Genomic DNA, 12,882 nt, shown 5'->3' with positions numbered 1-12,882 from the left:
GTCCCCAGTGAGGATGGGAGCGTCCAGGAGCAAACCCCAGACACCCAACTGGAGCCCTGAACTTCACCTGGCCGTGTGGTGAGGTCTGAGAAACCTGAAGGGTGTCCTGCGTGCCCCGAGCTGCCGGCAGGTGAGATGCAGAAAGGTTTTCTGAGGGTCTTTGAGGGGATTGAGGTGCACAGGTTGTCCTGCCGTCCTCTGTGCGCTCCTAAACCCCTTAGATAATCCCCTTTAAATAGCAAGACTAGGGCAGCGGGGGATTTAATTTAAGTCCTTTCAAACCCAGATTTTACGGTCAGGTCCTGGACCCTGTCCGCATTCAGAAAGTGTTTAAAAGTGCCGTTAATCCCGAGGGGATCATTTATCGCTGCGGAGGGCAGAGATTAGCTCCGGCACGGGGCGGCCCGGGGCTTTGCTGGCCCGGGGGCTGCGGGGACTGCGGGGAGCGGGGCTGGGGACATGGGGAAGGTCCTGGCGACAGCAATCCCTGTGTTCTGCGCAGGGCTGGGGACAGGAGGGCTCCCGGGGGAGGTGGCACCAGCATGAGTCGCAACGCGTTAACCACCGGCTGCGGCTTTAAGCGAGGGGGTAGCGGCGGGACACCGGGGGCAGGGCTGGACACCGCGGGGGCCGGGCTCATTACCGGGGGCTGAGCTCATTACCGGGGCCGGGCTGGATACCGGGGGCCGGGTTGGATACCGGAGGCCGAGCTCATTACCAGGGGGCCGGGCTGCCCCCACTGGCACCGCCCCATCCCGTCCCGGCTGTTTACAGGTCCGACAAGTCGCGGCGGTGTGCGCTACACAGTAAGTGTCCCGTGTCCCTCCCCGGCCCGCAGTGTCCCCTTGTCCGCTCCCACGGGGCTCTGCGGGCCGCTACAGCCACCCCGCGCCAGGGCCGGGATGTCCCCAGGGCCGGGAGGGCGAGGGACCCCCCTGTGCTGTGTGTGTCCCCGGAGCCATGCCGGGGCAGAGGGCTCACCCCGAGCCAGACGAGAGCCCTGCCGTGTCAGGGGTGTGACCGTGTTCACGGGGGTTTTAGGATGAGGGAATAGATGAGGATTTGACTCCATGTTTCAGAAGGCTTGATTTATTATTTTATGATATATATTATATTAAAACTGTACTAAAAGAATAGAAGAAAGGATTTCATCAGAAGGCTAGCTAAGAAGAGAAAAAGAAAGAATGATAACAAAAGCTTGTGGCTCGAACAGAGAGTCCAAGCCAGCTGACTGTGATTGGCCATTAATTAGAAACAACCACATGAGACCAATCCCAGATGCACCTGTTGCATTCCACAGCAGCAGATAATCATTGTTTACATTTTGTTCCTGAAGCCTCTCAGCTTCTCAGGAGGAAAAATCCTAAAGAAAAGGTTTTTCATAAAAGATGTCCGTGACACAGGGGTGCCCCCGAGCCGCAGGGCAGAGCTGGGAGCAATCCCACTGCCCCCTCCAGCTCCTCACCCTGAACGGGGTGTGCTGCACCAGGCCTGCCTCGTTTGGGGTGTCCCGGGCTGGAGAGGGACACAGAGAGGGAGGTTGTGGAGTTTCCCTCCCCAGGGCAGGTTTTCCTGGCTTGCAGGACTTAAAGCCACTCTGGTTTAGTGAGCCGGAAATTCCCTGTCGCTGCAAATCCAAGGAGAAGTGCCAAAGCAGAGCTGAGCCTCTCCAGGAGAGTGGGGGGTGCTTGGCAAGAGCTCGAAAAAGCCCTAAAGAAAGTTAAAGGAGGAAATCCAGCCACTTAAGCATTTTGTTTTTATGTGTTTTGACAGCTGATTTTTTTTCCTCCTTTCTTAATAGCTCAGTCTCAGAGCCTGCTTCTCACCCCCTCCCATCCCTCTGTTCCTTGGGAGCTGCAGTGGTTTCACAGGTGATTAGAAAATGAACAGCTCTGCCCTCTCCAGATTTACTGTTATTAATATAAGCTGGTTTCCCGGAGAACATGCTGGGAAAGCAGCACAGGCTCCTCTGCAGCACCACAGATGTGAAAGGGAATCCTGGTGCTCTCCATGGCTCTCTACCCTGCCTGGGGTCGGAGGCAGGTTCCTCCTGTTGGGCTGACACATCTGGGACCATTCCAGGAGTTACTCTCCTGTTTCTGAGTAGGGGGTGCCTGCAAAAATCCAGTTTCTTTGGGGTTTTGGGAGAAGAAAAAACAGTTTCTTTGGAGTTTTGGGAGTGTGTGTGTGTGTGTGATGAGACCCCTGGGTTGGGGCTGGGCAAGGTGGTGGGAATGGTGTGGGGCCCCTCTGTGTCCCCACAGTGCCTCCAGGACAGACCCAACACAGGACAGGGATTCTGTCTGCAAGCAGGGAATCACCACTGCTGCTGCTGGGCAAATCTCTGGGAAATTAAAAGGTTTTTAATGGCAGAGGAGGAGGGAGCAGCACGAGGTGAGTGATCACTGGAAGTGCTGGTTGTGGCAGTGCAGAGCTGGTTCTGCCACCCTCCTGTACTCAGAGTGTCAAGGCCTGGCAGCTGCAGGGGACAGGTCCCATGGTCCTTCCCCAGGGATTTCCTAAAGGGTTGCAGGGGGCTGGGGAAGGTGAGGGAGTCCAAAGTGCCCTCTTAGGGTGGAGAATTTTTTCTAGAAGCAAAGAAGGACCTTTTTGGGCACACTGATCCCAGCCCTCCAGAAAACATTACTTCTGGATGGAAGATAATTTTTTCCACTAGCACTGAGCTGTGTGCTGAGCCCTGTCCTTGCTGTCAGTTGAGACAGTGGGTGCTAAGCTCATCCATGGCTCCCAGGACACCTGCAGCCTTGTCCCTGTGGGACATCCCCTTGTCCCAGGCCACTCCTGCAGGGTCTGTCTTTTGGCTGTTTCTGCCTGTGTTTCAGCTGTCTTACAGCATGTTGTGTTGTCCCTGTGCAGGTGTAGGAAGAGCTGTCTCTGTTGTCACTTTCAGAAGTGCTGCTCCTGTTGCCACTTCGCAGCTTTCTTTCCCTCTGTATGAAACCCCAGGACACCTGAGGACATCTCCAAAGATGTGTGATGGAGCAGACCTCTCCTTAGGGGTAGAAACGAGCCAAGGCACAGACTCTCATTTAAACAACATGAAAAGGGGCCCTCTTTATTCTTCTTCACAGCTCAGCCATCCTGAGTGACTACAGCAAACTCCTGCTGTTGGCTTCTCTGACAGACTCTGCTGGCTGTTCCTGCTGGAGTATGACTGCAAATGTTTCCTTGGTATGACCAGAGGCTTTTACCTTGTTTGACTGTGGCTGCAGGCTCTAATTTTATGAGACCCATTCTGACCTCACAGCAGATCTTTTGTAGCAGCAACTCTTTTCCTTGTTTCATTCTTCTTTGTATCTCTCTGGATTATTCCTTCTTCCTCAGGATCCTCTTCCTCCAGGCTCTGCCTAACCACCCAACCCATCCTTTTATCACCCTTACCTTCATTATTCACAGCTGTGGCCCATTCAGGACAAGGCTGTTCTTTGGTAATTATTCCAGCTGTGACTTTCCAGTGGTCAGTCCCTTGTAATCTCTCCTGTTTCACCCCCAGATGTGGCCGCTTTGGGGACTGGACCTGCACCGGGCGCGCTGTGACCTGCTCTTCACAGAGGCCATCAACCAGAGGATGCAGGTTCCCCCCAGGCTGAAGGTGGCAGAGAGCTGCAGCCCTGGGGACAGGGACACAGTGGCAGAGGATGTCCCTGCGTCCTTTAGGATGTACATCCCTGAGAGGATTTCTCTGGCAGGTAAAGCCCTGGGTTGTCTTTTGGGGTGGGGTAAACATCCTAGGGAGTAGAACCCTTTTATAAACCCCCTTTTTGTGTGCTTTGCTAGAGGAGAGGATGGGGGCAGATAGTGCAGAGCAGGACGCTGGATGGTTTGGGAAGAAATGGGAAAATGTCACCAGCAGAGGTTTGGAGGAGCCTTAATGTTGTCATTATATTGCAAGAGTTCTATTGTCATTACATTGCAAGGGTTCCATATTGCTAGTTTCATACCTCCTTGATATTTCTTGTAGGCAGCTCCTCTAGACACTGACTCTTCCTCATCCTCACAGCAGCCAACTGACTCCAGATCCCCCCAATTCCTCTCTTTTATAACACTCTTCTTATTTGCTACAGGTGTGGCCTGTTAACATCAGGCCTGCTCCTAATCTTTAATAATTAATCCAGCTGCAACTCTTTAGGGGGTAAGATTACTTTCTAGAGTACTTTTATTTACTTATATTCTATCCCCCTACACCTTAATTCCAACAGGTGAGGAGCAAAATGTGGCAGCATCTCCCTCCATGTCTCCTGCAGTTCCCTCTTGGCCTTTGGGAAGGTCCCTGCTTTGGGATGCAGGATGTAGGATGTTTGGCCCTGTCTTTGACAAATAGCTCTGAAACCTTGCTGTCCTGAAGCAGTGGCTCTGCCTCTCTGGGCTGCCCAAAAAGCCCAGGGCATGGTGTTCATCTGGCACTAACCACAGGCTTGACTCTGCTTGTGTGTGCATCTCTCTTCCCTCTCCTGAGGCCGTTCAGGTTGGTGTAATTCTTCCCTCTCTCCTTCCTGCAGAGGTACCAGACACGGGTTTGAGGCCAGTGCTGCTGACCCAGCCAAGGAAGGTGCCCTCTGTGGTGGTGCATGTGTCCCCAGAGCCCTGTGGGGACGTCCCTTTCCTGCCCCCAGCCAGCAGAGCCAGCGCCCAGCGACGCAAGCGAGCGGTACCGTGGGGTCAGGGAGGGGTGCTGGGGTGGGGAAGGGGAGCAATCCCAAATTCGGGGTTCTCCAGATAGTTGTTACCACCCCAAGGCAGGATTCATCCTCCAGGAGGCCCTAGAGTGAGGGGGTGGGGATGGTGGGGTCTCTTTCTGCCCCAGAGTCAGTGCACACCTGTGTGCTGTGGGACCTTGATCACATCTCCTGCTGCATTTTGTGGGCAGGGGGCAGGCTAAGGGAGCTGCAGTCCCACCACTGGCTGCTGCTGCTTTTTAAGTCCTGTTTTCCTCCTTGATGAAGTATGTGGCAGAGCTGGTTCATTACAGCAGTGTAAAGGGTTCTGGGGTCAGAGCCAAAAGCAGATTTTAGCCTTGTGTGAGAACCTTTCAAAGAGAGGTCCCAGGCATGGGCAGGCAAAGACTTGATTTGGCTGCTGGAGCTGCTGGTCTGCCTCCTCAAGTGCTTCAAACTCCCTGAAATTGGAGAGCTGATCCTGGGTGGGTTAGGTTCAGGGTTTTTGATCTGAAGTTGGAGAGCTGATCCTGGGTGGGTTAGGTTCAGGGTTTTTGATCTGAAATTGGAGAAATTGGAGAGCTGATCCTGGGTGGGTTAGGTTCAGGGTTTTTGATCTGAAGTTGGAGAGCTGATCCTGGGTGGGTTAGGTTCAGGATTTTTGATCTGAAATTGGAGAGCTGATCCTGGGTGGGTTAGGTTCAGGGTTTTTGATCTGAAATTGGAGAAATTGGAGAGCTGATCCTGGGTGGGTTAGGTTCAGGGTTTTTGATCTGAAATTGGAGAAATTGGAGAGCTGATCCTGGGTGGGTTAGGTTCAGGATTTTGGATCTGAAATTGGAGAAATTGGAGAGCTGATCCTGGGTGGGTTAGGTTCAGGGTTTTGGATCTGGCTAGAGCTCAGCTCAGCAGGCTCCTGCTGGGGACCCTCTGTCTGCTCTGGGCACATCTCCCCACCTGCAGCAGCATCACCAGCCTGGGGCTCCTGCAGAGCTCCCCTGAGTGCTCTCCCTGTGTTAATGGGCCCCTGCAGCCCACCCAGGGCACTCAGCCCTGTGCTGACGTGGTTCTGTTCCATTCCCACAGGGCCACCACAGCAGCAGGACACGGAGGGACAGGATCCCGAGTGACAGTGCCCAGCTGGCCTTGCACAGCCCAGGACAGCACCACGAGGGGTGAGCAGGGGCCCAGAGCACCCAGGGTGGGTGGGGAGCAGCATCTGCTCTCACTGGGCTGTTTTGGAGCTGTTTTGGTGTTCTGGGAGGGACAGGGGGGATCTAAATCAGAGCAGTGCAGTGCCTGGCAGGTCCTGCTCATCCATGGATGAGAGAGGAACGTGGCCTTTGCTGCCAGGGATGTTTGTGGTGGGCAGCTGTGAAGGCAGCTGTGTTGTTCCCCAGAGTCTCTGCAGTGGGGAATTTGTCTCTGAGCTGGTCCTGGAGCAGGGACTGCTGTCCCCCTTGAAGGCCAGAGCTGCCCTGGGTGGCAGGAGAGCAGCATGGCACACAGCTGTGCTTGGCTTTGGAGCAATCAGGTGTCCCTCTGAGCCTGGGGGCTGCTGGAGAGGGTTCTCCCAGTGATGCCATCTGGGTGCCAGTGGCATTGCCCAGAGATTTGGAGCTGCTGGAGGGATGAGGGGCAGTGCCTCATGCCAGGCTGTGTGAGACAGGGAGTAACAGGAATGATTCTGTGTGCACCCAGGCCAGGCTCCTGTGCCCTGCCTGCTCCCAGTGCCCCACTGCCCCTCTGCACAGAGGCAGGCAGGATCTACTCCATGCAGAACATCTTCCAGACCATGTACCTGCTGGGCCAGGTGCTGTTCCACCATGTCCAGGACTCTCTGTGGGACCCAAGGCCGTGCAGGTGACGTGTCCTGAGCCAGCTCTGTGTCACCCTGCAGGGAGTGGGCTGGGCCTTGCTGGGGCACGAGCTCTGTGAGCTCTGGGCTGCAGGATGCTCCTGCATGGCTGCCTTGGGCTGCCTCTCTCACTGTGCCAGCTCTGGGTGCCAGGCCTGGGCGAGCCTCACTAACCCAGCCTTGAGTCTGCTGCTCAGCTTAACACCAGTCCTGGGCACCTGAGTGCCCTGTGCTGCTCTGCCATTGCTGGGGGGTTGCTGCTAAGCAAAGATAAATTTTTCTGTGTGATTTTGCAGCTTGTTGAAGAGGGTTGTATGAAGGGAATGAAATCCAGAGCAGATGGCCTGACCCAGGGGCTGTCCCTGAGACAAGACACATCTTTGGCTGTGCCTTGGTCACTCTTAATCAGCCTTTCCATGAACTCACCCCACAGCCAGTGCCCTGGCCAGGCTGTGGTGTCCCTGGAGCAGGTGTGCAGTGCCCTCAGTCCCTCCAGATGTGCTGGAGGAACCATCTCCACCACCCTCACCTGTGCACCTGCAGTGAATTCTCTTTGCTCAAAGATGTCCTTGCAGCCTTAAGGTGTCCCCACTGCTCTGAGGCTGCTGAGCACCTGCAGGAGCAGCTAAATACTCCTCATTCTCCTTGAGCAAAGCCTCCAGGCAGAAAGGGAGGAGAAGCAGCATCCATCATCACATCCATCATGAGGGCACATCCTGCCTTCCCTCCCCAGCTGCCTGCTGCTTGTTGAGGATCCAGTGATGTCTCTGCTCTTAAAAACTGGAGGCTGAGGCTGTCTTCGAACATCATTTTAATTTCTTAATGGCCAAGAGATCTGGTTAGTGGCTGCAAAGGACCTTCTCCCTCCTCCCTGTGGCAGTGCAGGGCATGCAGGCCATGGTAGCCTGCAGAGCTGCTGTGATGCACTGGGGTCACTCTGGGGCTTCTCCCCAGGCACTGATCTCCCTTTGGAAGCAGCCACCTTCAAACACCTCTTCTTAGTGCTTTACATCCCTTCAGATACAAACATCCCCTCAGTATGACAGCTTTGTACCCCTGTGCAACAGTAAAAAACCCGAAAGGACTGTGCTGACTTGTTTGTCCTGAAATTTTAGCAAAGTCTGGTCTCAGACAGAGCCTGGAATATCTGGCTGACAGTGACCTCTTGAAGGGTATGAGTCACCAGAAGGCAATTTCCAGTCTCCACTTTAAAGGGTGTCTACCTGTATCAACTGGGATTTTGAGTGAAAAGCTGCAGGATGTGTCCTTTTTTCATGCTTCTCTACTGGGGAAAATTGCATTTTCTTTCTGTTGTGGCTGTCATTTTACACTGCAGCTACATTTTGTGCAGGTATTATCTCACAAATGGAGTTTCAGACAGGGATTCAGTGAATCTCGGGGTTGTCTTCAGTGAGATCAGCATCATGTGGCAGAGATAAACACCCTTTCCTCCCCAGGGAGGGCTCCAACGAGTGGGGTTAGGGGCTTGGTAACCCCCAGGGCATCAGTAAGTGCCTATGTGAGTTATTGGTGATAGAATAGCTGGCTTTGGGCTAGCCTAGGATGACAGGAATTTATATTTTTCTCACTGTAGATCTGCTTTATTTTGTGATTCAGTGGTGTGGACCCTGCAGTGAGACTGTGCCTCCAGGGGCTGCCCTGGACATCAGTGGTCTGTGCTGCCTCTGCCAGTGCAGCAGCTCATTCCCTGGGTTTCCAGGGAGGGAAGAAAGTGCTGAACATTTGGGTTGCTTGTTTATGTTTCAAATTGCAGATAAAATGTGCTACAAGAGCAAAAAGTGATAGTTCCCTCCAGCTGGTGGCAGATGCAGACAGGATCACCCCTCCATTCCAGCACTGTCCTGTCACACCTGCTTACCTGGCTGGCCCTAAAGATGTTTTACCCAGCCCTCAGTGAATTCCTGGCACTACAGAGGGTGGATGCTTAGTAGAAATGTTTTCTCTCTGTTGCACCTCTAAAGAAATACAAGCCTGTGTTTCCTGTTACCTGTCCTGGCACGTGCTGTCTGTCTGTCTGTCCCCTTTGGGTGCATGCTGGAGGGGTACCAATGTGCATGGGGGGGTTCAGGAGAGATGAGTGCATGCTGTGCCGGGGCTCTTTGCCTTCTCCTGGTGCAGCACAGCCTGGGCACACATTCCCTGCACTGTGGTGTTGTGAGGGTCCCCAGGATGAGGTGAGAGGTGAGAATTTGACTGCATGTTCTCAGAAGGCTGATATATGATATTATAGTATATAATATTATATATTATTATATATTATTCTATTCTAGAATATATAATATGTTAAAATACATTATATATTATATTAATTATATATTATAATATATATTATATAATATGTATATTATATATTATACTCTATTATATATTATGCATTACATGTAATATATATTATATATTACATATAAATTATATTACATTATATTACATTATATTACATTATCTATATTATTTATTATATTAGAAATGTTAAACTATACTAAAGAAAGAAAAGGATACATCAGAAGGCTAGAAAAGAATGATAATGAAAGCTTGTGACTGACTCCTCAGAGTCTGACACAGCTGGCTGTGATTTGTATTTAATTTAAAACAATTCACATTGTTTTTAATTAATGGAACCAATCAAAGCTGCACCTGTTGGGAAACCATCTCCAGACCACATTCCCAAGCAATTAGGTAATTATTGTTTTCATTCTTTTCTGAGGCCTCTCAGCTTCCCAGGAGAAGAAATCCTGGTGATGGGATTTTTCAGAAAATACCACAGTGACACTGCATGGCTCAGCTCCCTGGGGCAGCGCTGCATTTGTGGGGGTCAGCTGCACCCCCGAGCAGTTCTGGCCCCCCTGCATCTCTGCTTTCCTTCCCCAGCTCCCAGGAGCCCGTGCCAGCTGCAGAGAGCACCTCGGAGGAGGCGGGGGTGACCGAGGTGGCAGCAATGAGAAGGCAGGTGAGATGGGCCAAAGGGCTGCAAGTGCTGTTTGCTGGGAAAGCCACAGGGGATGGGTGAGGAGGCTGCTGGGACAGCTGCTCAGTCCTGGTGGGCTAGTGCTGTCAGATTGGTCCTGCCTACATGTGTGTTATCCGTGGAGCTCCTACCCCGAGGGGCTGCAGGACCCAGCCAGACCCCTCTGGTGGCACTGAGAGGGCTCAGATGCTCTCTGAAGGGAAGGGAAGAATCCTCCTGAAGCACCCGCTGCAGACCCGAGGTGCTGCTGACACTCCTCCCTCACAAAGGTGGCTTCTGCTTTAGAGAAGGAGGACCTGAAGTGTTGGGGAAGATGGAACAGGAAAGCCTTATAAATGTGATTGCCTGGCAAAAAATTCTGAGAATATGAAAACTATAAGCAAGATGGAAATGAAAGCAAGCTTTGAGATCCCTCAGTTACTGAACAACTGGAAAACAATGGTGTGGCCAGCTGAAGGTAATCCCCTTTTGATGGAACAACACCCTCTGCTTGCAGACAGGCCCAAGGGTCAGAGCAGACCCTGCCAGTTTGGCAGAAGGGGCCCAAAGAGGAGTTTTTAGGGTTTAAAATGTAACACAGTATGGTAATGTAGTGATTCTTATAGGCTGTATGGAAATGCTGTAGGATTTGTATTTTGTGTTAGATTGGCTAGTGAGAATTAGAATAATCAGCACAGAAGAAGACTTACGGTATTGGAATGGGAACTTCTCTCTCTTTTACTCTTTTGCTCTCTTATCCTCTTCACCACTCTCTTGCCTTCTTTCTCTTTACCTCTCTCTCCCTCTTTGGGCCTGCTCTGAGCTGTGGCTGGCAGCTCCCAGCAGGGCCCTGCACCCAGGCCCTTTGCAATAAATGCAATAAACCCCAAATTCCAAGCCCTGGCTTCAGAGATCTCTGTCCATCCTGACCATCCTACCCCTGGCACTCCTACACTGAAGGAGCAGAGCTCCCTCTGTGCCTCCCTCCTGTGCCATGGGTGCTGACATGGGAGGTGACAGTGCTCCTGTGCTTCCCTTGCAGCTGGCCAGGATCTCGGGGAGGCTGCGTGTGCTGGAGGAGCAGTGCCACGCCTGGAGGCAGAAGGAGGCCCTGGTGTACTCTGTGATGATCTCTGCTTGCCTCATCAACACCTGGCTCTGGCTCAGAAGATGACAGCCCGTGCCCAGCCTTCCCTGCTCACCTGGCAGGGTGGGTGAGGGCAGGCAGAGGAGCATTTCTCATGTACTTGCCAGCAGTGAAACTCTTTTTTCTTGCCTAGGACTGCTTTCTGCACTGTGGGCCCTCAAGAGTGTGTGTCCTTCAGGCCTTGGTGACAGTGAGGGTGTGAGAAGCTGCTGTGAAGAGCTGAGGTCTCTGAAGAGCTGGTGGCTGGCACAGGAGGTGTCTGTCCTGTGCAGGTGCCCTCAGGCTGCCAGAGGAGATGCAAACCAGAGGAACTGAGTGTTTGTAGGTGTGGGGTCCTGTTACAGTCACAGTCTGGCCACATCCCACCTTGGAGATCTCAACTCTGACCTCATAAAGTTCTCAGCTAACTGCTGTGGTCTGTTCCTCACTGAGTGTTTCTAAACTTCTGCTGGGTTTCCTTTTCTTCCTTTTTCTTCCTTTGCTGGAGGAGGTGCTGCCAGTCTCCTGTGCCACAGACTCCCTTGCAGGAGTGGAGCGGCAGGGGCCAGGAGCTCCATCCCTGCAGCCACAGCAGGTTTGCAGATGTTCACATGGGAGAGCCTTGCTGACATCTGGGCTTATCCAGGGGCTTGGCTCTTTCCCAGAGAGATTTACATGGGAAACGTCCCCATGGTGACTCTCTGGATTATAAAACCTCAGAGCAACAGCAATAGCACCAAACAGGGCAGGGAAAATAGATATTTGTTAGGCTCCCCTGGCAGAGGGGAGTGGAGGAGTGTCTCTCCCAGGTCTTGCTGCCAAGCTGTAACTTCAGAGATGGTGCAAGAGCATGGGTGAGGGAAATTCCTGACCCAGATGCTCTTTAGCTGTGAACAAGCTCACTTTAACAGCTTTTCTGTTTGTTCCCTTCTCCAGAGTTTATTAACACTTGATTCTGAGGTGACTTTGAGATGTTTTTGGTGGCTCATCCAGCACATCTGCTGGAGGTGTGCACGCAGGCCCTGGGGGCAGGTTTTGGCAAGGCTTAACAGGACCTCTCTGTGTCACCTGTACCTAATTATAGCTGGATCTACATGTCATCCAGATGTCCCAATAGCTTATTTACAGACATCAGAGCTCGGGTGTTTTCTGCTTGACACCGCACCAAGCGGCCGTGACTGCAAATCTGGCAGCTGGACAGGGACTGATGAATAACTGATAAATAACTGTCCCCAGGAAATTGCAGCTCTGAGCCTGGGGCTGATTGCTGAGCTGGGGACAGTGCTGGGATTCACTGCACACCAGAGCCAGGGTGGTGTGCTGGGTGCTATGGCAGGGGGATGTGCTGGATGGTGTCCTGTGGAAGGGTCACCAGGGGACCTTGCACAGCTATTCTGCGTAAGGGGGTATGACTGGGGCCAGGAAATGAGGGAAATTGTCTATTTTCTCTCCTTTGAGAGGTGTTAATGTGTTGTGGAGGAAGCTTGTGTTTGGGATTTATTCTAAGGATGACTTTGGGAAGGCACACCACCTTCAAAGTGTGGCTGGAAGGTGTTTGGAGGAGAGGTGGCCAAACTGGATGTGTTCTCATGGGCAGGTTGTGGAAAATGACTTCTATGTAAGGCACAAATGCTGGTGTAAATCTGGAAACACTGACCCCAAAATGCATATTTAATAAAGTCTTTGTGTTCTGGATGTGTTTGTTTTCTGTGGAGTCTGGTCCTGATGTCCAGTCAGTGGGAGCAGGTGAGGTTCATTCCCTTGGCAGCAGGACTGTCACCTGCTCATGGGTGTCTCAGCTGCCCTGGCTGAGGGAGAATCCCGAGTAGGAAAGCTTCTGGTTAATGCTGCCCCTGATGGAGTGTGATGCTTTTATTTCCTTTTTTCCCCTCCTTTCCTCCTCCTGGCTGCTTTGTCCCAAGGCAGCACACGTGGCAGGGCTGGGTGTCCCCAAGGGCCACTGCCACGACAACTGCACAGCAAATAAAGTGTTTGTGCATGATGGGGCTCGAGGGAGCAGCTCTGGAGCTCCCATGTTCCTTTTGGAGGCAGCTGCAGGCAGGGAGCAAACAGAGAATTGGAATGGGGGCACATTGCTGCCAGTGCTGCTGGTGAGCTGTCACCTGGAGTGTGTGATGTGGGGAGAAGAGCAGGGGGACATCCTGTGCTGCTGGGTGCTCGCCCAGGAGCCCCAGCCCCAGCCAAGGCTGGGAAATTCTGTTTGTTCCCTTGGACTGCCTGCTGCGTGGGTGCTCAG

General features: G+C 52.6%; 1 protein-coding gene across 1 annotated transcript; it reads left to right on the top strand.

The window, feature by feature from the left end:
* Positions 1-3,098: 3,098 nt before the first annotated feature.
* Positions 3,099-12,217, top strand: LOC131564029 (mitochondrial fission factor homolog A-like). Its single transcript, XM_058814288.1, has 7 exons — positions 3,099-3,192; positions 3,515-3,710; positions 4,521-4,669; positions 5,763-5,851; positions 6,378-6,539; positions 9,424-9,502; positions 10,542-12,217. Exons 1-7 carry the CDS (start codon positions 3,172-3,174, stop codon positions 10,671-10,673), a joined length of 828 nt encoding a protein of 275 aa, XP_058670271.1. The 5' UTR covers positions 3,099-3,171; the 3' UTR covers positions 10,674-12,217.
* Positions 12,218-12,882: the final 665 nt, after the last annotated feature.

This window comes from Ammospiza caudacuta, chromosome 14, assembly GCF_027887145.1.
Source record: "Ammospiza caudacuta isolate bAmmCau1 chromosome 14, bAmmCau1.pri, whole genome shotgun sequence".
NCBI lineage: Eukaryota > Metazoa > Chordata > Aves > Passeriformes > Passerellidae > Ammospiza > Ammospiza caudacuta.
Note: the sequence above shows the minus strand (reverse complement) of the source record. Positions and strands in the feature narration are given on the sequence as shown.